The sequence below is a fragment of the Choristoneura fumiferana genome, chromosome 22, assembly GCF_025370935.1.
Source record: "Choristoneura fumiferana chromosome 22, NRCan_CFum_1, whole genome shotgun sequence".
Classification (NCBI taxonomy): Eukaryota; Metazoa; Arthropoda; class Insecta; order Lepidoptera; family Tortricidae; genus Choristoneura; species Choristoneura fumiferana.
In genome coordinates this window covers 712,074-736,507 of record NC_133493.1, presented here as the reverse complement: position 1 = coordinate 736,507, position 24,434 = coordinate 712,074, and the positions used below count along the sequence as shown (strand labels likewise).

General features: G+C 38.3%; 1 protein-coding gene and 1 pseudogene across 1 annotated transcript in view; both read right to left on the bottom strand.

Moving 5' to 3' along the window:
- Positions 1-2,043, bottom strand: part of LOC141440256 (uncharacterized) — a 39,153-nt gene extending 37,110 nt beyond the window's left edge. The window contains exon 1 of the mRNA XM_074104720.1: positions 1,838-2,043. Within this exon, the coding sequence (XP_073960821.1) occupies positions 1,838-1,896 (59 nt within the window). The 5' untranslated portion in view covers positions 1,897-2,043. The remainder of the gene's footprint in view (positions 1-1,837) is intronic.
- Positions 2,044-15,055: 13,012 nt separating this feature from the next.
- Positions 15,056-23,666, bottom strand: LOC141440270 (G protein-activated inward rectifier potassium channel 3-like; annotated as a pseudogene).
- Positions 23,667-24,434: the final 768 nt, after the last annotated feature.

Here is a 24,434-nt window from a genome sequence, read left to right as displayed (position 1 = left end):
TAACTATGTACAAACTTTTTGCAATTCACCCATTTACCGCCCTTAAGACACAATAATAAAAAAAAAAAAAAAGACATTTATTGCCACATTAAAAAAAATACAATGAACATAACAAAATACAAAAATAAAAACAACAGACACGTTACAAATATGTGGAATAGGCTCAAGCTCAGCATTCACATGCTGCCGGTCGACAACCGGCGGCGCTGACTTCAGCCTGCGCCCGTCTCGCGGCACGTTTTACACAGTCAGTAATACGGGAATGTACTATTGTGAATAAGCTAGTGTCCTTACCTTAAACATTCTAATTAATCCGTCAGTTAGATTATCAGAAAATATATTAATTTTTTGTTTTTCTTGTAGCCATTTTGGTAAAGACATTACGGTAAAATAATCAAATTAAACCCCTCGTGCCGTCCAGGCTGCGTGCTCTTAGACTATAAAGAACCTAATTCAATGATTTCACCTTAACTTTCTAGGGTTTCTCCCATAAAATATCTAAATGAATGGTTCAATTGATATCATTTTAGTCTGGGGTTAGGTACGATGGTTGAAATGGCATGGCGAAACTATAAGGGTTCCTATGTGACTACGGAACCCTAAAATAGATGGTATTCCTTATAGAAAAAAATAATCTTAATCTTCCAAGGATGTCATCGCGAAAGTAACCGCGAAAATAAGGTTTCATTTATTAGGTGGGCGTTTCAAAAAAACAGCAGCGTTTTCAGCAAAATCGATTCCGATCTATAAAAAAAGTCCCTATTTTTTCATACAAAATTTTATGAGTCAGTTTCGACACGCCCATACTGAGTGTATGAAAAAAACGTCGCTAAACTATCATTTTCTTGGGGACATTTTTTTAAACTATCGGATTCGATTGTGCTCTTGATTCTGAATAGGAAAAACCATATTTTTTCTAAAATTTAAAAAAAGAAAGGGTATCCTTTTTTATGAAAACGCCCAGGTACCTTACGCGATTCGGTTTCTTCGACTGAACAATTAAACATACATAAATTATTTCCTGTTTATGAATGAACGAAATGATGTCATAGTTCTGTTGGTTTTTGACAACCTTGCGTAAAATCAATTAACACACATTTACCAACGTAAGACGACTCTATTTTCAAAGCAGTAAAGTTAAAATTGAAATGCGTTAAAGCGTAATCGATTCTAATTTTAAAATGAATCATAGCTACGTTGCCTAGCAACGATTGAGTAGCATAAACAAAGTGACAGAAAGACTTGTAAAGTATCATTGCTTTTTAAAGTGCGACTGTATCCACATGGTGTTTGTTTTCATTTTCAAATATTAGAAATAGTAAATAAGTCCATTTGAAACTACGATCGATTTCGCGAATTTGCACTTTGAACTGCACGAATACTACTTGTTTAAAAAATACGTGCCTTCGTATATTATTAGTAAAATATTGGTATTGAATTTTATTTCAAATTACTCCGCTGTTATAATTGTTTTTAAGAAATTCTTTAAAATAATTTTGAAACGTAAGTACATTGTGTCTAACAATAGTTAAAAAATAACGCCAAGAAATATTCGTCATGCATTGACGGTGCTGATTTATTTTTTACTTTTAAAACAAAGGGGCTTTATGTCAATGACTTTTACTGGCATTAAAATAAATTTTGGGAAAACGCCAAAATTAACAGATCTTTGTTGGTTTTGGCGAAAATCACGAATTTTATCAATTAAAATTCTAAAGTCAATGTTCCTAAATACATCATTTTATATATAAAATCCTTAAGGACATGACAATTAAGTTAGTGCCCAAAAAACTACGCAATCAAAACTTCAAGTTTAAAAAAATAGTTAAAAACTTACGATGTCTCATCGCATTTCACCGCATACCCGGCAATAAACAATAACACAATCAACTTCATATTTCACACTTGAAACTAATTTTCAATCTATTTAAAATAATAAAAATGTCTTAACAACATAACCTCAAAAAGTTTTCTTTTTAATTTTTCGCGCCAAAACTTGACGTTTGCGCGATGCGTTCGACGACCACGCGCGTTGGTCGTTGTGTGCCGTATGACATTTAAATAGGGACTGCTCGAACCCGTATACTCGAGGAGCCGTAGGTATTTTTTTTGTCGACATTTCTCTACGCGTTCTGCATATATTTTATGGAGATAAAGCTTAGAGCCTTTGAATTTTAAAGGCTTGGGAATGTAGATTTAAAATTTATTTCCGTGTCTGGATGGGAGGATTTATAGCAGGTTAAAAGATTTTGCTGGTATGACAATGCATTTTAAAGTTGTATGCTAGTATTAGTCGAGGTTTTAAGTCTGCATGGGGTCTTTGCGGCGATGGATTTTTGTCATTCTTTATAAAAAAAAAATTGTTTATTTTAGTGCAAATGAGTATCGAAGAACATTAAATATTTGTAGTATTAGTATATTTTTACTGATAAATATTAAGTTACATATTTAAAAGTAAGTTAGGTATACTCAATCATTCATAATTTAATCGTTAAATAATGCACTATTAGCACCAGTTTTCCTATAGATAAATAAACTTTCAATGTTGTCTTTTAGTTATGACATGCTTGTCTGTCATCAACAGAGCAAATTTATTTAAATGATATGACCTAGCCCTACTAATTTTACTTTTAATGTATGTATTAATATTATGAAAATTGTGTATGTGTTTGATGCTTTTTCACGTTAAAAAAGCTGGCTGGAAATTGGATGAAATTTGGTAGGTACAGTCGAGACCATAAAATATCTATACAGTCATAGCATCAAATATCTGTATAGGTACAATATCATGGACCTTATAGTTAGCGGCATAAAGGAGTATAGATATTTTGACGTTTTGGTAACGTAGATGATATTTATCACCTTAACCGTAGATTATAACTACTTAAATGTCGGCAAAAAATTATAAGCTGGTTTGAGAAAATTAAAATCAATCACTATACTCCGTGGTTAAGACGGCGTTTCCACTTCAAATTTTACCAATAGCAGGATAAGAAACCTTTTGTCTCATTACCATCTAATGACTGTTGATGTAAAGCCTGACCAGAAAAAAAAAAAAAACGATTGGGAATGAAACTATTTCACTACAACCTTTCCAAATTACTATCAGAGCTAACAGGTAGGTAACGTTGTAGACAAGTCAAGATGTCATTGTTCCGACTATACTAAACATTGCCATATAAATAAGAACAATAGCGCCCTCTTCACAATAGTCATATATTTTTGGTTTACCTTTAACTGCTTATTCTATGTAAATGAAAAATACGAATGTTTGTTCTCGGGTCTTGGGTATTTAATATGTATTTAAGTATGTTTCTATCTATATTATTATATTTATCCGTTGCTTGGTACCCATAACACAAGCTTTGCTAAGCTTACTTTGGACTAGGTCAAATTGGTGTGAATTTTCTCATGATATTTATTTATAAATAAATCATCATCATCAATCATCCCAGCCTATATACGTCCCACTGCTGGCACAGGCCTCCTCTCAGAACAAGAGGGCAAGAGGGGGGGGGGGGGTATAAATAAATAATCTTCTAAATCACCGGAGGAATGTAGTTTTCATGAACCTATAGGAACGCTTTATTTACATATCCTCGCACAGCATGCTCTAGTGAAGTCTAGTGGAAACAGCTGAGAGACCCGAGGCGAGGCGAGGCGAGGAAGCGTTTTTATTGGTACATGAAAAACAGATTCCTCGCAACGCATCCCAGCACATCTCTGGTGGCCACGGAGTCTTACATGAGCGAAGCTATAGCTTAAAGCTAATTTGCACTAAAAGTTACATCGATAGGATTTTCAATAAAGCCAAAGCTACGGGCAGTAGCTAGTCAAACTATTTTTCATAACAGCCCTTTGTACCGTACATGTCAATAAATAAACAATCAACAAAACAATTTACGCGTGTTTATAAATAATATAGCATTCCGCTATGTCAACATCTTGGATTTAACGACATTGTCATGATCGGAAAAATGTAGAGGCCATTGAGATTATAGCGATAGGGGTCATGGAGTAGTTATCACAGGAGATGGTGCAATGTTCTTTTCTTTTTTATTTGACTGGATGGCAAACGAGCAAGTGGGTCTCCTGATGGTAAGAGATCACCACCGCCCATAAACATCTGCAACACCAGGGGTATTGCAGATGCGTTGCCAACCTAGAGGCCTAAGATGGAATACCTCAAGTGCCAGTTATTTCACCGGCTGTCTTACTTTCCACGCCGAAACACAACAGTGCAAGCACTGCTGCTTCACGGCAGGATTAGCGAGCAAGATGGTGGTAGCAATCCGGGCGGACCTTGCACAAGGTCCTACCACCTGCAAGGTCCTGCCTTCTATTTGCCAAATGACACAGTAGAGTTGGTATCATTTTTTATTTTATTTATGACGGTGGAAGCATTCTACACTTCCACTGAACGTAGATTATAGTTACCTCTTTAGTTCTAGTTTGTAACTAACCCCATACATCCCTGTGTTATTATTGTTCTTTTCATGTTATTTTTTCTTTAATTTTATATTGTAGTTTTAAGTATTCTGTTTGTCATTATTTTATTTTGAAAAAATTACTGCCAAGATTCTTGCGACGCATTCTTCTTGACAATGCTAGTGTTTCCGAAAGCGCTGGTAGCTTAAAAAAATGTCGTGTAAAAGTGCACATTGCGGCCTATTTACTGAATAAATTATTTGACATTTGAATTTGAAATATTATAGGCAACTTGGGAAGCGGGAGAAGTGTGAAAGTCAAAGTCAAAGTATATCTATATTACAACAAGCACTTAACGAACACCTGTTGTAGCGGACCGGGAGACGAGCTGTCGGTAGGCCTCCAACAAGATGGAGCGACTGGTTAAGATCGCGGGATCGCAGTGGATGCGAAAAGCACAAGACCGGTTTGAGTGGAGAGCCTTGGGGGAGGCCTATGTCCAGCAGTGGACGTCTTTCGGCTGACATGATGATGATGATGATGAAGCACTTAGGAAGTGTGAGTTAGACATGTCTCAATAGTGTCATGTATATAAGCTATGCAATACTTATCGTATCGTAAGTGATGTCAAGTAGAAAAACTGGCCAGGAGCGTGTTGGGCCACGTGTTGTGTAGAGTTTCGTACTAAATGTGGGAAAAATTCAATATTTTGATCGACTATTGCTCGTTAACTTGTCAAAAAATGACTCGTGGATCGTGGATGCCAATAAATAATATCTTCGTTACAAATGTCTTCTTTCTTTCTTTCTTTCTTTCAATACATGTCACCCCGTGTAACCCAACCAACTGGTAAATATTTGGTACAGTCGAGTTCATAAGCTTGTGAGCAAAAATATTATCAACAGTATCTGAACACGACTCTATTGTTAACGGCGTAGAAGCGTGTTCAGATATTTTTACAACAGGTGTTCAGCAAAGTAAAACTGTTTGTTATGTGGAGACTTTTTAGCCGAGGATGAATATGGATACGTTTTACTTATTATTTCTAAATCAACATTTTTGACCCATGATTGATGATGAAAAATTGTAACTCAAAGTTACAGTCAGTTATAAAGGTACTAAATAAAATTAATATGGGTGTAAGTGTTACTGTAGGCGAATTAGATCGTAAACAAAAGGTTTCCGAGTAAGGCCCGCTAGAAACAATAACTGCGGCTCCGGTACAAGGCCGTATTAATTGCCTTACGCAGCGTAATATTACAGTAAATATCACAAGAACAGCACTCCCAATGCGCATTAAGCCCGCGTGGGAACTATAATGTTAAGCTCTCCAATTTCATCTATCCTAAGACTCACTTCTCTCATTTTCAAATTGTCTGTGGAATATTTTCACACACCACTAGTAGGACAATTCCGAGTAATCTAAAAGAAAATAAATCATTTATTAATTTTGACGTTCATCATGCATTGACGTTAAAACTAGCCAACGTAATACATAAATGATTTCTTTTCTTTCATATTACGTGGATGGAATTTTCGTTTTTCTTAAAAAAAAAGGAAAATTAAAATAACTACCAAACCAACTTAGGGAAGTTGAAAACCCTCAAAATCTCAAACACGGCTGAACTGATTCTTATGAAACAAAGTTAAGAACTACCACAAATAAATTAAAAAGCGCATCAAAATCGGTCCATCCGTTCGAGAGCTACGATATCACAGACATACAAACCGGTAGACATTGGTGTCAAACTTATAACACTCTTATTCTTGCGTGGAGATTTAAAAGTTATGCAACGACTAAATAACAATAAGTATATTAAATAAGGTACAGTCGAGGGCATAAATATCTATACAGCCATAGCGTCAAGTATAGTACACGAGTACATTGACCTTATGGTTAGTGACAAAAAGCCAATTTAATCATAATCATAATAAAACAATTCCATCAAGTCAAAGTTATTATTATTATTGTCGTAGTTGAGCGTTTTTAAAAAAAGTGTACCCTTTCCTTTTTTTTTGAATTTTTGGAAAAAATATAGTTTTTTGGTTTGGCACTTTTTTCATACACAATTTTATGAGTCAGTTTTGTTGTCATGCCCATACTAATTGTATGAAAAAAACGTCGCAAAATTATTTTTTTTAGGGGTCATTTTTTTAATTATCGGATTAATTGTGCTCTTGATTCTTAGAAGGAAAAACCACATTTTTTGCAAAATTTCAAAAATAACGAAAGGGTAGGTACACTTTTTTTGAAAACGCCCAGTTACGTCTAAAGTTAAGTGATTGTTGCACAACTAAACCGTTCTGCTTCCTACTGCAATTTTCTGTGTGTAAGTTTGCAAGCAGGAAGTTGGTCTCATGATCGGCTGGATCATTTTGCAATTTACATACGGGTATGAGTAATCCATTCACGAGGTATCGGTTGGCGATAACTTAAATGAACGTTTGTTGCTTGACCTTCTGAGTACATATCTATAGAAGCGCAGCGCCATGAAATGCAGCATAGAACTATTCATAGAAATACTTCATCATCCCAGCCTATATACTCCCACTGCTGGGCACAGGCCTCCTCTCAGAAAAGAGGGCTTGGGCCATAGTTCCCACGCGGCCCAGTGCGGATTGGGAACTTCACACACACCATTGAATTGCTTCACAGATTTGTGCAGGTTTCCTCACGATGTTTTCCTTCACCGCAAAGCTCGTGGTAAATTTCAAATGTAATTCCGCACATGAATTTCGAAAACTCAGAGGTGCGAGCCGGGTTTGAACCACGATACCCAAATACTTATTCCTGTTAATATTATAAGTGCTGAAATTTGTGAGTGCATGCGATAGATACAGATTAGGGATGTCACGAATGCCATTTCTATCACATTCGCGAATGCGGATGCGAATATTTAGGACGCGAATGTGCGAATGCGAATATTAAGGGAGTACACTAAAAACACAACTTCAAAAACAAAACTAATCAAGCAATCACAAGCCACTGTCACAAGTAAGTTTCTATTGTTCAAAATTAATCACGTAATACGGATTGGCGCGCTTTGCCCATGCGCGAGTCGGCGTTTCGGCGGCTGGTGGCCGGCGCTGGCAAAACACGTCACGAGTTGCACACATTCGCAATCGTAAAATATTCGCATCGTTTTATCCGAATGCGAATGTTGAACGAATGTTTAAAACGATGCGAATTATTCGCATATGCGAATGCGAATACAAATATTCGTAACATCCCTAATACAGATACACGTTTGTTACCCATTCACTTACACGGTTTTACGGATTTGGACTTTGGTTTGTAGATACCTGGGTTTTGGTTGACTCGAGAACCTCCATATTTGACTGTTATAAATTACATAAACACTTTTTAAATTTATATAACCTTTTAGTTTGTGGCATGAAATCCATTACTTTTATTCTCTTCCTTTTTAGGAATCCGTCTCTTAGACTATTCTACGGGAAGTAAAGTAGTGCTTATGCACTCTAATCACCTTAGAAAGTGTCAATTGCGCAACGACCATCACAAGTTGAGCCCCGGTTCCTTGACTTAGTTTTATTTCATTCCATTTTCTTCGAATAAAGAAAGGATACAGAGCTCTCGTTACACTGGCTGGTATTCTAAATGCCGTTGGCAAATTTATTTTGAAGCTGGTCGAAGGAATATCAATTTTATGTTGTAGGTAGAAGAGGTTGTTTTGATGGCAAGTTGTATGTTGGTTTCTGGTATAAATAGAGTGGAAAGCTTTGATAAGTACGTATGGTAATTGATACAATTTGATAATTGAAGGAATTTACATAGACGTTCTTAACCTTAAATTGGCACTGTGCATCACCGTGTACGTTAGTTAATAAAAAATCCTACCATCAATATATATTTTTTTGAAACTTTTATGACTAAAAACTACTAAATAATTTTATGATGAATGGTTGAAAAAATATGTGACATGGCAATAATTTCAAATTAACGTCAGTGTCAAAAATAAGTTCAACGCGGCGTCGCATTCTAGTACCTAGGGAAAGTTTTATTCAAAAAATTCAACTTTTTTCTATGCAAGTTATGCTTATTATGTTTTGTGTTTATGAGAAAATGCTAAAGTATACGAACAATTGGTTCTTTTGTGTACATTCAGCATGATAACAACGATAATCACTGTTAAATTAGAATGTACACCACGGTTACCGTCGCCAAGTTTGTGAAGAAGTACTTACATTCAACTACGGTAACCACCATGTACGTTGCCAACTACTAGGTGTATTAACTTCGGTAACCACGGTGTACATTACCAAGTTCCTGTACATTTTTTGATTTCAAATTAACGATTTTACGTCCCTTGTTTATTTTAAATCTTTTTAAACAGTATGCTTTTCTTTCTTTGTCTGCAGTGCTTAACATAAAGTCGACCGCATAAGATTTTAGCTTTAATTCCCGTAGAAAATGCATGTTATGATTGTGGCTCTAATCCGGACGAGGAAATTAAACCGCACGCACCGCCACAATTCGATTCTGATGATAGCTCTGATGCACCTTCTCTAAACTCTTCTTTGGAACGTTTAAATTTGCTATACTGCTTATTGGATGAGCATGAGGTTGATAAATATATATGTATATCCAAAACCGATTGAATTCTGAAAGCATGCACGATGCTTCTTTCACCCATTAGAGAAAAAGTTCTGCCCTGGCAATCCACAGTTAATTATTATGATGCTTTGCCCACATTAAACTCTATGCAATCCATAGCCACGCCATCTACACTTGAGCGCGTTTCGAACTCAACCAGAACTCATCTTCAGAGCAACTCATATATGCCCCTTTTTTTCGCTGTTAGAAAAACGAAAACACGAAATTGCTTTCGACAGTTCCACACTATATTTGATTTGGATAGGTACGAGTATTTAACTAAATGTAAACAAACTTCAGTTGCTAGATTTGTCACATTCAAGGATTTAAACATTTTACTTGTCTATCATTGTAATACTAACTAGACTAGTGTATTTCAATACAGATAGTATGTTTAGATAGTTTAATGGGGAAATTTCAATATTTAAGACACCAATTGACGGTGTTTTGTTTACATTTAGTTAAAATACCTATACCAAATATACCAAAACCAAGTATAAATAATGATTTTGTTAAATAATTTAGGTTTTTTTTATATAAAAGTTTACTGCCTGATTGGCAGCGGTAACCAGCGTGTACACAAAATAATGTTACTTTGTTCTTATAGAATTGGCAACGTGCATGGTGATGTACATAGATTTCTGAAAAACCAATAATGGTAGATTTTTTTTTCATTTTTCTGTAGACCTAAGACGGTATTAAATAAAGGTATGATACTGTATCACTTGTTTTTGTATTTTTTTTACTCTTGCCAATTTAAGGGTTAAAACAGTCATTAGTAAAGTGGGTGACATTAAAAACATGTTTGGATGTTAAAGTCGGGCAACAATCGCTACTAATATTATAAATGAGAAAATTTGTGTGTTTATGTTTTTCCTTTACGCTAAAATGGCTAAACGGATTTGAATGAAATTTATTATGTAGATACCTAGCTTGACATGTGGACTGGCACATAGATTTCTTTTATACCGTATTCCTGTGGGATTGGGATAAAATCTCGAAATTTCATCTGGGTAGTATGGAGTCATGAATTTGGCACTGTTGTTCATAATGCAGTCAATAAAGACCACGATGGAATTTTAAGGAAATCCCACGGGAATTTGGTAAAATCCCGAAATTTCAACTGATGTATGTAATGATTTACGCGTGCGAAGCCGGGGTTAAACACTAGTAGTAGATAAATAGAGCTATGCTTGGAGTTTCTTTGCGCGATGGAATTCGGAATACGAAAATTCGTCGAAGAACTAAAGTCATCGATATAGCTGGAAAAATATGCAAGTTGAAGTGGCAATGGGTGGGCCACATCGTTCGAAGAACAGATAACCGTGTTGGAGGGAGGAGCCCTCGAGTGGCGACCACGAACCGGAAGACGAAGCGTTGGCAGGCCTCCCACTAGATGGACTGACGACATCGTAAGAGTTGCGGGTAACCGGTGCGTGCCAGTGGCGAGTTGTCGTTCATTGTAGGGTTCTAAGGGGGAGGCCTTTGTTCTGCAGCGGACATCTTCCGGCTGATGGTGATGATGATGATGAGTAAATACCTAAATGGCGCACTATTACCCAAACGTAGTGTAGGGCGTCCTGAGGCACGGTGGACGGATGACCTTAAGAGGATCGCTGGCGGTGGATGGATGCGAGGGGCTGAAGACAGAGTGTTGTGGCGCGCCATGGTTTTGGCCTATGTCCAGCAGTGGACTGCTGTAGGCTGATGATGATGATAATGATTACCCAAATGTGAACCATATGGGGGTATTTGTCTATCTATCTGTCCCAACAACATTTTTAATAACGAAGACACGCTTTGTTGATATTATAAAATATATTTATTGCCACATCTGTTCAAGTCGACGACCTGCTATTTATGTTTCTCAAACTTTTGTTTATAATGTGCAAATAATTTTTATTTTTAAGCTTATCAAATACGAGATAAGCCATATGTTAGTGTGAAAGGAAAATCGTCGGCAAACAATAATGTATTTCAAATAAACACGTTTTACTTTTATTTAACAAAACGTTTCAGTATGACGACTGCAATGACCTACATACATATATATATGTAGAAGATGAAGACAGTACAAAATAGAATGCTAAAGTCGCTCGAGACTCATCGGTTTTCTTTTGTTTCCTTCAGGAAAAGAAAGTCAAATAATAAAATCAAATCAAATATAAATCTTAAGATCCAAGTGAGAAAGAAAAGGAATTAGCTACGTCTGTGACGTGACGGCCCTCTATCTTGCTATATCGCGGCGTCATATTGGTAGCACCGTACTGGCTGGGTCATTCTCGCTGTGTCAAAATCGCTGCGTTATACTCGCTGCGTCATACTCGTGACTTCAGAACTTGCTGCGTCATACTCGCGACCTCAGAACTCGCTGCTTCAAACTCGCTGCGTCAAATTTAAATATTTGTGGCATTACAATCGTGGCGACAAACTCGCTGCGTCATACCTCTACCTACTCTCGACTTCAGAACTGACTGCGTCATACTCGTGACCTCAGAACTCGAACTCGCTGCGTCAAACTCGTTGCATCAAGCTCGCTGCGTCACACTCGCTGCGTTAATCTCGCTACGTCATACTCGCTGCGTCATAATCGCAGTGTTAAACTCGCGGCGTCAAACTCAGTGCGTCAAACTCTTTGCATCAAACTCGCTGCGTCAAACTCGCAAACTCAGAACTCGCTCGCTGCTTCAAACTAGCTGCGTCAAACTCGCTCCGTCAGACTGCGTTATACTCGTTGCGTCATACTCGCTGCATCATAATCACGGCATCAAACTCGCTGCGTCAAACTCGCTACTTCAAGCTCGCTGCGTGATACTCGTAGCGTCGTACTTGCGGCGGCATACTCGCTGCGTCAAACTCACTGCGTCAAACTAGCTGCGTCAAACTCGCTGCGTCAGACTGCGTTATACTCGTTGTGTCATACTCGCTGCATCATAATCACGGCATCAAACTCGCTGCGTCAAACTCGCTACTTCAAGCTCGCTGCGTGATACTCGTAGCGTCGTACTTGCGGCGGCATACTCGCTGCGTCAAACTCACTGCGTCAAACTCGCTGCGTCAAACTCGCTGCATCATACTCGTGGCGTCGTACTCGTAGCGTCATACACGCTGCGTCAAACTCCCTGCGTCAAACTCGCTGCGTCACACTCGCTGGATCATAGTGGCTGCATTCATGTCGCCACTGACATTGACTTCGGAGGCTCACTACAGTCAAGTTTGTAATTGCTAGATTCCAAATAAGTTCTAAAGTCCAAATCACACAGCAACCGATTGTATCAAATATCTCCCAAAGCAATGCCGAAATTCGTTATCTTCTAACTAGGTCAACTTGGTTGCTAACGTACGTTTTACATCTGGTATACATTGACATCAAACTCAGTGGGGTAGAAGCAGTAGAAGCCAAATGTTGTTTAGTGCCCATACTATTTTATTTCAGCCATATTTACTTCAATAATGTTTAGGTACTTATCGTATCTGTGGGCATGGTAGTGCCCCCGCCAAGACGAACAAAAACGAAGGCGGGGCTCTACCGAACTTTGCTTGAACAGTTTAGTTTTATTTTAATTTACTTTTCTTACGAATAACACTCAAATTCTTCTAATATTATAAGTTCAGAAACGTTCGACGCAAATAGAGGGGTGTCATAAAGTTAAACGCCAGTGTATGTGTGGTATTGTAGCTCTCAAACGAATGGACCGATTTTGGTTCTTTAAAATCTGTTTCATAAATCGGTAGAGCCTTTTTTGAAATATTGAACTTTGGAATGACAATGTCAGGGGGTATTTCAACTTTTCCAAGTTGTTTATGATACCTTACGAATAAGTATCCTACTCAAACTCTCCAAATATTTTAAGTAGGGCATGCGGTACCGGTACCATTTCCAGAACCGGGACTGAGATTTTCGGTACTGGGGCAGAACCGGGAATTCCCGGGATTTCGGTACTTTTCGGTACTGAGTAAATGAATTGTATTTTTTTTGTTAATTTGATAAATTAAACACCTGTAAAGTGATAATTGTTGTAATTTAACCCAAAACAATTAACAAAGTGCAAAATTTAATCAACAAAGTCAAAACACAGGTATGGAAAAGATCCTATATGCCTGTGTACCTATAACGTTCGCTCAAATGTCTCCGCATTGCCGCTGTGCGCACTGTGCGGGCTGGTTTTTTCCCTCTGTGACTCGGCTGAGGTGGTCCTACGGCGGTTCTCTATAGCGCAGGTTGCACTTCTGGGTGAGTGTAACGCCTACCGCCAGGTGTGGTTATTCCCGTTCCACAAGACCACTCATGCTGTAAGAAAAGCTCATGCTTTTGCTCTGGCTTTGAATTTCTCACACCTGTGCCAATTTAGTCGTGTTTATTTTCCGTTCTGTGCCTCTTTCTATTTCCCACCACCTTTCAGCTACACTTGTTTTAAGGGCGAATATTCGAGCGTTTTGACCGCTCGGTCAAACGCCAGTAGCATCCCACGTTTATAAGCACAACAGAAAGAAAATTGCGTAAATTTTAATCACGCGAAATTTAGCATCGGTATTGTCTTTAATTTTCATAAAAATTTAACCCTACGCATAACCCTTTTTAATAACACCTGCCAGAAACTAACGACAAAAAAAAAAAAACCGCTAAATATTCGCACTTTTCTTCCAAACTAAACTTTGGGGGTCACATCGAGGCCTTGGTGAAAACCGCTGCGAAAAAGCTTGGCATCCTTTCCAAAGTTAGGCGATACTTTACTGCGGACCAGCTCCTTCACCTTACAGAGCCCGAGTCCGGTATTGCATGGAGTACCTATTGCTGTCACCTTTAGGACGGCTCTGCCCAGTACTAGTTGGCTGCTTTGGATTCGGTGGAACGGCGAGCGATGAAGAAACTCATTAGCGGCGATTTTGTGGTAAATTTTTGCTAACAGAGTTCGCCACCGCAGAAGGGTAGCTCGTGCTCGGTGCTACACAATCTTATTCCATCAGTTCCTTCCATTCACAGGTCGACCAGAAGTAGGCGGAATCTTAACCTTTATGTTGTCAGCATCCCTAAACTTCACACAAAGCGTTTTCGCTCGTCCTTCATTATCCGGCCGGATATTTAAGGAGTGGAAAGCCTTGCCAGCTTCTGTGTTTTCTGATCGCTACAATGAGGCTGTCTTAAAATCTAGGGTGAATGGACATTTATTTGGCAAGCGTGCTCCACCTCAGTCAACATCTTTGCTTACCATCAGGTGTGATGTCAAATGCAAGCCTATTACTGTATATAAAAATATGACAAAATAGAACAAAAAGATACGTAACACATCACTAACATATAACTAGTTGTTATTTAGATGGTAGTGTTAATTAACATTACATAGATAAAAACACAAACAAGCTCATCACTATCATTATCAATCGTTTAGACATACAGACTACAGGATAGTACCAATACTAAATCCTAACAGCTATATTTTGACTACCTGAGGCCGTATTGTCTAACGCGCTGACATTAGCGGTTGCAATCACCATCTCCTTCTACCCTCATCCTACACGAAGTGACAGAAAGAAATGGTAAAAAAAAACGATTGTGATACCAAGTGCGTTAAGCAATAAGACCTCGTTCACCATTCGTCGTCGTCGCCGTCGTCAGGTCGGGCAGCAGGCGGACCGAGCATGCCGATTGCACCCGAATAAAACCGAGCGTGTGTGAATCGGTTAAGGTGACAGCATTACAAGGCCCACGCGTAATTTTTGAATTCAAAAAACGTCAATTAATTTAGTTACAAGCTCAGTACCGAAGGAACCGAAGAACCGGGATTTTTTCTCCCAGAACCGGTACCAGTGTATTCGAAAATTCCCGGGATTTCCCGGTACTTCAGTACCGGGAATTCCCGGGAGCATGCCCTAATTTTAAGTTTATAATGTTATGTGAAATAAAGTTTTTGTGTGAATATATGACATTTATGTCGAGGGGAATGAAACATTTTATAGGATGTTGTATGAATTTATCGGAATCCAATGGGATCGAAAAATTATACAAAATTATTTGTAACAAATGAAAGATATATTAGTCTATGTATACATGTCTATGTAAATTCGATATACGTAGTAACTTAAATATTTTATTTAGGTACATTAGAATTATAAAACTTACAAGTTATTATTAATTTAAACTCAATTTAAATTGTGCCGAACTTTTTCCAAATAAAAAAACTTTATTTCTTTCGTCAAATCATTGAATACTCATAACATTCTCCGGATATATCCTTCTGAAGTTCCACCCATGACTCCTCTGCGTCCCCCCAGGTCCCAAGCTCGGAGTCGACCGGAGCGACTCTGGCATCCTGGATAGAGACTGGTCCCCGCTGACTGATGACGTGTTCTTTGTCAACGACTGACTGAAAGCCACTATGACTTTAGACAAAGACTCGTCTTCTGGCGAAGGATCGGTCGGTATGGAAAGGTCTTCAGAAGACTTGATGTCAGCTTCGAAGTTCTTCAAGCGTGCGGCGCTGCAGAGAGGAGTTTCCACCTGTTCCATGGTGTTTAGGTCTTCTACTATGATCATGTAAGCTTCATTACTTCTTGAGTATCTGAAAGTAGAGTTAATTTTATTGATATAGCTTTTGACCGCAATCGGTATCTCGCGGGAACTTTGCGATTTTCCGGATGAAATCTTTGTTGGTCTTGTCCATACCTCAAAACGTTTTTGAATCTATATCCCCAGTTGATCTCCTTGGACAGATAAGAAGTTCTGCTCTGTGTGACCGTACCCATGTTTTTCGAGGCGCCTGTTAGACACACCACTATCTCGAACCTAGAAGCAGATAATTGGTAATTATGAGTTAGACGTTATTTTGTGACTTTTCCTTGTTTCTGTGGTGTACGGCAACTTGGTGATGTACGGGGAACAGGGCAAACGAAACGTCCGAGACGATTTTAGCAAGTACATACATGTGCTAATTTATTGAATCAGGAATCAGGCGTTACTTTGCAAAGGTCCATAGCAATGAACATTAAACTATTAAGCACTACTTTGCTCACCCGCGGACTTACGATAGCTACTACGGCTGTACAACAAACATGCTTTCAGTGTAATAGTAGATTGTTCAAAAAGGGACTAAAATAAGTCATTATGGTTGTTTAGTATCGCGTTAAACACTGGTTTTCACTTTGAATGCGAGGAAAAAAAATAAAGTTCTGTTCAAAATTACAATATTACTTTTTAAAAACGTACGCTACGCTCTACTAATGACATCTGTAATCCTTAATATAATTGAATAGATTCATATTCGTAATCATTAATTGTGTTTCACGAAATTAACCGTGTTTATTTTTATTTTAGCACAGTTATCATTATGAGGTTATTTCCGAACCCTAAAAATCCTCCATTCACAAACACCGTGATTGCACAAGGTGATTGGCTGTTTAGGGGTTTCCAATGTAAATAAAAAAAAAATTGGAATCCCTAGAGATTAATGAGGAGCTTTAATCCCGATATGCAGAGACTAAAGTGACATTTTAAGAGCATGAAAGGTGAAAATAAATAAGATTTCAATTTAGCTGTATGTGAGAGTTAAAATTTGTAAAATATGTGTGGTTGCTTAGTTCGTTTGAGAAAAACAAAAAGGGAAATCGGGGATTTTCAATGGCAAATTGATATGATTATTTTGGTTCTCAAGTCCAACAACGGGTAGCATGATGAACGGTTGCGTTGCTCTGATAATAAACTTTGGTTGAGTTCGAAGCGCGTCAGTGTAGTGTGGTGGTGGTGGTGACAGTTGGGTTTAGGGCCAGTTCACACTATTCCAGTAAAACTGTTCCAGTATGACACTGCGGTGCTCGATCGATCTCGTGTAACTCGTTTGGTTTGTGACCCCGCAATGTATGGCTACTGGAACGGTTTTACTGGAATAATGTGAACAGGGCCTTATGTGATGTGTGTGTAAAGCCGAGTTTAGATCTGAAAAAAAAATCGTGCAAGTTGCTCTACGAGTAGGTACATTGCGGCGCTCAATTGACCACTACAAAATCGTTGGCTTTACGGCCTCGCAATGTAATGCACCCGGCTCGCACCTCTGAGTTTTTCGAAATTCATGTGCGGAATTAGGTACATTTGAAATTTACCACGAGCTTTGCGGTGTAGGAAAAAACATCGTGAGGAAACCTGCACGAACCTGCGAAGCAATTCAATGGTGCGTGTGAAGTTCCCAATCCGCACTGGGCCCGCGTGGGAACTATGGCCCAAGCCCTCTTGTTCTGAGAGGAGGCCTGTGCCCAGCAGTGGGACGTATATAGGCTGGGTAGATGATGATGATGAATGTAATGCAACTTGCATGTTTAATCGTGCAAGTCTAAACTCGGCTTAAGTATTCTCAGCGTGGACTTAGCTGTCGTTAGGTCGCGGGTGAGCAAAGTAATTGTTGACTTATGGTTCATTTCCCTATTATAAGTCCTGCGTCTACCTGTAGTCCATCATATCCTGAGCTGAGAAGTCGAACAGGGGACTTTCAGCGTCGATGATGTGGGTAACAGTGATGGGCCAAAGAAGGAAGGCCCTCGCCTCCTTCAGCTTCAGCTGGTGGATGTAGTTATGGACCATTTCACCTTCCAGCGTCCTGGATTAGACATACAGATTTTTAAACGTATTAACAGATTTGTAGATTATGAATGGTAGTTTTTTTTTATTATTCGACTGGAAGGAAAACGAGCAAGTGGGTCTCCTGGTGGTAAGAGATCACCACCGCCCATAAACATCTGCAACACCAGGGGTATTTTAGTTGCATGATCTGTCTAATTCGCATCTTAGTTCTGCCTTCTGCCCTGGGTGTTCCTACCACAGTAAAAGTAACCAACCTGATAGGCTTCAGCATGTAAGCAGTGATCGTGCTGTCTATCATGTGTAGGTTGAGGAGGTCCCAAACTCGGAACTGGAGACAGAGGTTCCCGTCACGAAGACACACCTAAGGAACAAAATAGTATGTACAGTCAAGGGCAAAGATATCGACACTGGCAAAGTTGCAAAAATATGTATACACGTCCTTAATGTTAAGTGCATAAAGTCGTGTATACACATTTTTTTAACTTTGGCCGTGTCGATATCTGTGCCCTTGACTGTACTAGCCGTTACCCGCGACTGTCCGCGCAAAATTCGTTTATCACTATCCTGCGGGAACTATGCAATTTTCCGGGATAAAAAGTTTTCTATGTCCGTCTTCGGGATTCAAACTATCTGTATACCGAATTTCGTTTAATCGGTTCAGTGGTTTAGACGTGATCAAGTAACAAACAAACAAACAGACTTACAAACTTTCGCATTAATAATATTAGTAGCTTTTGAAATGTTTGCAATTAGGTAGACTTTGGAAATCCTCGCTAAAGTCGCATCATCTTGTCGTGGGTTAAATACAGATAGCGCGCGAGTTGAATGCAGTCGGGGCCTGAGGTGAAGAGCGGGAGCCTCCCCCCCTCCCCGCGAGCCACATGCCCCCATGCATGTCGCCTTTAGTGTAGTGCTGTCCTTGATAGCTTTCGTACACATATAGATCGCGTTAAAATTGATTGCACCCCGTATTATTTTTGTTTTAATGATGACTGATCTGAGTTCGTTTCAGTTTTTTTTTAATATTGACGGTTTAATCGAGTTAAATCCATCGTGTTGAGTCACGTTGCGACTAACATGGATAAAACAAGTAAAAGGTTGTGTAAAGTGCTAAGTCCTGTTTATATACATAATTTTGTGTTTATAGCGCCAAATTTATCGACAGACCTTCTATTTATCGATGAATTCGTCATCATCATAAGGTCGCAACACTATCGCATTCCTAAGCTCTGCATTCAACTCCCGCGCTATCTGTACATCCCATAGCTAGGCACAGGCCTACTCCCGAAAGAAGAGGACATGGGCTGTACGTACTCCCTCATAGAAGTCATATCGTAAGCTCTTGGTAAAAATTATTAATGTAATATCACACGTAAATTCAGATGGGCTGTACTATCTCTGAGTTTTTATGCCCACCCATGGGCTTAAAGAGAAACATAGATCAAATTATTATATACTGAGCGGAAAAAATCTGGCCCTCAAGTCTGGGCCAAATTTTGTGCCGCTGAGTATACAGTATAAAGCTGCCAATGCTACGAACCCCAAACACGACTTAGAATTTTTGGAAAAGCATGTTTTATAATGTAATTAAGCCTCAAATGACAGAATTGGCTAGAACCTTTCAACCAGGCCTTCAGTCCTTACCGTTGCTTTCTTGCTGAACCCCACAGAAGAAACGTGTCGGTTTGGTCTGACGAGCTTCGTGAACAGTAAAACTGGACAGGCCTCCTGACAACGCAGTGCCAGCTACGATCTGCATAAATATACAATATTTTTAATATAATGTTTGTATTAAATTCTCGTCTAGAGAAAGAGAACTGGCTAAAGAAAAGTAAAAGTTAGAATAATAAAATGACCGAAGTTGATATTTATTTATTTGCTTACTTCCAAAACCATGACTATGATAGCTTCTGGACACTCCTCGCTCGGGTACCTGACCCCATATCCTATCGTCATCTGAAACGAAAAGCACCGTTAAATATATCGCAGAGCTTCTTGACAGGTACCTAGTTCAGGCCGTTCAAGCAAGTTCATTCATTAAAAGATAGATAACTTTATTCATAAACATGGCATGCCAATTATACGGAAGTAAATATTTCAAGTTGTATAAATAACACATAATTAAGTTGTTACCCCCATAATTAAGTTGTGTGTGTGTGTTGTGTAATTTAGTTGTTGTTGTGTTGGTGCCCTCTTGTTCTGAGAGGAGGCCTGTGCCCAGCAGTGGGACGTATATAGGCTGGGATGATGATGATGATGATGAAGTTGTTACGGCACATCCGCGAAATATGCTGCCACAGCGCTGATATTCTGTCGGAACCATGTTTATTGTACGAGTTGATGCACTCACTCACACACAATTCTTACTCTAGCATACGCAAATGAAAATATGTAGGTACCTGTGTTTCCACGGACATCATAAGCAGCCCAGCGAAGGAAGACGTCCCGATGACGCAGTGGTCTTTGCCGTCGCCGATGTCGTCGCTGTACGACCGCGCTACTGCGTACCAGATGCCGGCAAACGTCAGCCAGAAGATGAAGTGGGCAACCACCATCATCAGGATGATGAAGCGCCATTTGGCGTTGATCTGAAATAACAATCTTGAAATTAATCTAAAAGTAATAGTTTTAAGATAATCCTTATGAACGGGAATGCCAAAGGCATAACATCCGCATAAAGAGAGATTTCTGTTGTAGTAAACAAGGGTGTTTTAACTTTTAACATAATTCACTTGTTGATGATCACATCAGAAGAGCAGTTGGAAAATTTGGACTTGGCACTTGGAATAAATGGCGTGAAAAATTGATAGAGTTCTGTATAGACAAAAATCTCAGTATTATGAACGAGTCTGTATTGTTCCCCTTAACTTTTTAAGTCATAATGTAATGTTTGTCAGAATTATTGTTAGTCATAATTTATTTTCCTGCTGAAACCATTTATTTTTCAGAATTGTTATAAAATAAATCTAACCTAACCTATAGAGTTAGGTTACAAACATAAAAACATAATAATAATAAAGTAAAATAAAACAAAATGAGAATACAAAACACTAAAAAAAATAAAAAATATATAAAAAAAATACACTATGACTTAAAAAGTTATGGCAGTCAAAGGGATCCGATTATGAACACGTACTTCTGACATCGTTCAAGACATTTGTACAGTCGACCAAACTGATTAATGTACCAGAGGGGTAGCTTATAATCATTAATTTAACTTTGATTTCCTTCACAAAAGTACGGGATGTCAACATGACATGACAAATCCTGGTTACATGATTCCGTTCATTGGAGATATCTAGGCAATAGGTACAGAAATCATTTCTAGATATCCGCAGTAGATCCTGAGTTTCTAATGTGAAGGCCTGTTATTTACGCTTGACATTAAGTCATGACTTGCTTAAACCGACGCTTGTTTTTATGGCATTTTTCTTTAAATTCTAAGGATATTATAACAACATCTAAGAATTAGACAATTTATAAATAAATTAAAAAAACATGGTTCTAACGACAGTATTGACGATATCCCGCATATACTTGATGGATTTGGCCGGTATGTTGCTCCGCACGGGCACATTCTCTTCCCCAGTCTTGCAGACCACGCGTCTGGAGCGTGTCGGTCGTCCGTGGCGTCTCCTGTAAAGGTATTGTTAGGGTTTAATCTAATGTGCCCAATACGATTCGTTACATCGTCATCATTATCAGCCATACGACGTCTACTGTTACTAATAGACCCCCAAAGCCCTCTAGTTGCTTTGGTTGGAAGCGTCCTGCATCCACCGTGTACCTGCAGTTTTAACCATCCATCACGTTGGTGGACGTTCTACGCTACGCTGCTGTCCATTCGTGGTCTCCATTCGACAACTTTTCAGCCCCAACGGCCATATGTTCTTCAAGCTATGTGGCCTGCCCATTGTCACATCAACGATGTACGAGTAAGTTCAAATACTTATTTGTGATTGTGCGAGCTTTTTCACCCGTATCTTGTTCGGTGGAATCGCGAATTCAGGTGAACCAAGGACCAAAATATGCAAGTTAAAGTGGCGATGGGCCACATTGCCAAAAAACAGATAGCCTTTGAGGAGATTTTCGAGTAGCGACCACGAACTGGAAGACAACAAGCCCTGAACCTCTCAAACGAGAGGCTGGGTGTAGGTGCAAATTGGGAACTTCACACACACCATTGAATTTTTTCGCAAGAGTGTGTAGGTTTCTTTCACCGTAAAGCTCACGGTAAATAACAAACGTAATTTCGCACATAAGTTTCAAAAAACTCAAACGTGCTCTCTGGGCTCGAACCCACGACCAACGATTAGGCTACTAGAATTTCTATATTATGTACATAGTTAACAACTATGACATAGTTGTATGTAGTTTAAATCCATCCCAGCCTATTATACATCCCACTGCTGGGCCATAGTTTCCACGCGGGCCCAGTGCGGATTGGGAACTTCACACGCACCATTGAATTGCTTCGCAGATTTGTGCAGGTTTCCTCACGATGTTTTCCTTCACCGCAAAGCTCGTGGTAAATTTCAAATGTAATTCCGCAAAGAATTTCGAGAAACTCAGAGGTGTGAGCCGGGATTTGAACCCACGACCCTCTGCTTGAGAGACGATAGGTCAAACCACTAGGCCACCACGGCCCGCCACGGCACGGATCGTTTAAATATTAAAGTGAAAACTTAAACAAATAAATAAATATCACGGGACAATTCACACCCATTGACCTAGTCCCAAAGTAAACTTAGCAAAGCTTGTGTTATGGGTAGGTACTAAGCAACGGATAAATATAATTACATAGATATAGCTATATACTTAAATACATATTAAACACCCAAGACCCGAGAACAAATATTCGTTTTTTTTCGTACAAATATCTGCCCCGACACAGGAATCGAACCCGGGACCTCAAGCTTATCAACGTAGTCAGGTTCTCAACAACTAGGCATCTGGTCGTACACAAACATACAGTATAAAAATAAATTTACTGTTTACAGAAGTCTCTGAAGGTCTAGAAGTATAAAATCTGATGAAAAGTTTATTATCTTATCCGAAATTCTCGATAGTGCTATCAATTTATTCGAATAACTTTGTCATTGACAAAATTCTTCGAAGCCTTGAAAATATTGCCAACAGCTTTAATATTTACTATATGCGCAATAATTTCAATTAAGTGATGATAAAATTTACGCACCTGTGACTCAGTCCTTTCTTCTTCTCTTGCTATATGGCGTCGAATACCCGTGAGCCGAAATTCCCGTATCATGCTCATTAAAAACACTCTCTTCTACTTCAATAGTATCATAAATATTATCTGTAGTATAACTAGTAACATTTGAACTGACCAATGGCTGTGTAGAAGCATCAGAAAAGTTTCTGACTGTATTACTTCTAGGACTATCAGTTTCTACATCTATCGTCATTACCAGTCCTTTCTCGTCTTCACTGGAGTACTGTGAACTTTCTGTACCAAAACTCAGAGTAGATGGGATAACCTTCGTATCATAATTCGTTATGCCTGAAGGGAAGGCAATTTCTTTACCCTCCACGTAGGTTTGGGAAATCCTGTAGTGTTTCTTGAGTTCTTCATTGTTGTACACATCTGTTTCCACCATTCTTGGTATTTCAATAGAGGATCGACCTGAACCATTTCCGATTGCTTCAGAGTAGCTTAAAGATCTTTCTAAAGCGCGGCTGCGGCTGCCTCTTCTTTCTGGTTCGAACGTAGGCGCTAAATTCATCTTGTTCTTACTTTTTTGCTTTCTTTTATAAATACTTATAGCATTTTCTACTTCTTCTTCAATATTAACATTGAGTGTTTTTTTTTGTTCTTTATATTTGTTTACATTCTTAGAATTTTTATTTTATTTACTTTAGTTCTTTTTTATTGATAGATCAATTGTAATTGTATCAAAATTTTTGCCGTTTTTCCTGTTTTTAACTACAACAATTGACTGACTATAGATTTATCGTTAAAATCACCAATAAATATAAATGTGCGTTGCCAAAGGCTCGTAAAACAGAACTATGTGTTATCTTGTCTAGATAACACACCTTTATCCTAAGAAAGATAAGAGCTACATATATTTGTATTGTATGTTTTGATCAGGTGGCCTAGAAACTTGAAGGTACGTTGACTTAAGCTGATTTTTAACTAATGCTAAAACGTTGGTCTCTTTCTAATTCATGGTTTGGATAAGGACAACATATGTTGTAAATTTGGTTTTGTGTGAAAAGAGAATGAATATTTTAAGAATTTATTGCATTTACGAATGAGGTTAATGTTGACTTTGGAAAATTTGCTACTCTGTTCGTAAATACTACTAAGTTAAATTGACTGTTATTTAATTTATCATCATTATTAGAACGCCACAATGAACGACAACTCGCCACTTGCATCCACCGGTTGTCCGCAACTCTCACGATGTCGTGAATCCACCTGTTGTTTAGTTAGTAAGGATAAATAAATTGTTTTATGAGATGAAAGAACTTCTTATGTTCACAAAACCTTTTTATAGCGGCACATTTCCTATTGTTATTTTTTACTTATTATGTGTCATTGCTGTTATAAATAAATTATTTTCTTTCTTTCTTTCTTCAAAAAAAAGAATAAAATATCATATAATATATTTTTTTTAACAAAATATAATGTTTATTTCATATAATTGCAGTAATATTAACTCTGAATCTTTGAAATCTTCGCTTAAAAAACATATTTAAAAATCCTTAATAATAAATAAAATAAGTAATAATTTACTATGAGCTCTCGTGGCTTGAAATAAATGGTTTAATAATTATTATTTCATTCAAATCCGCAAA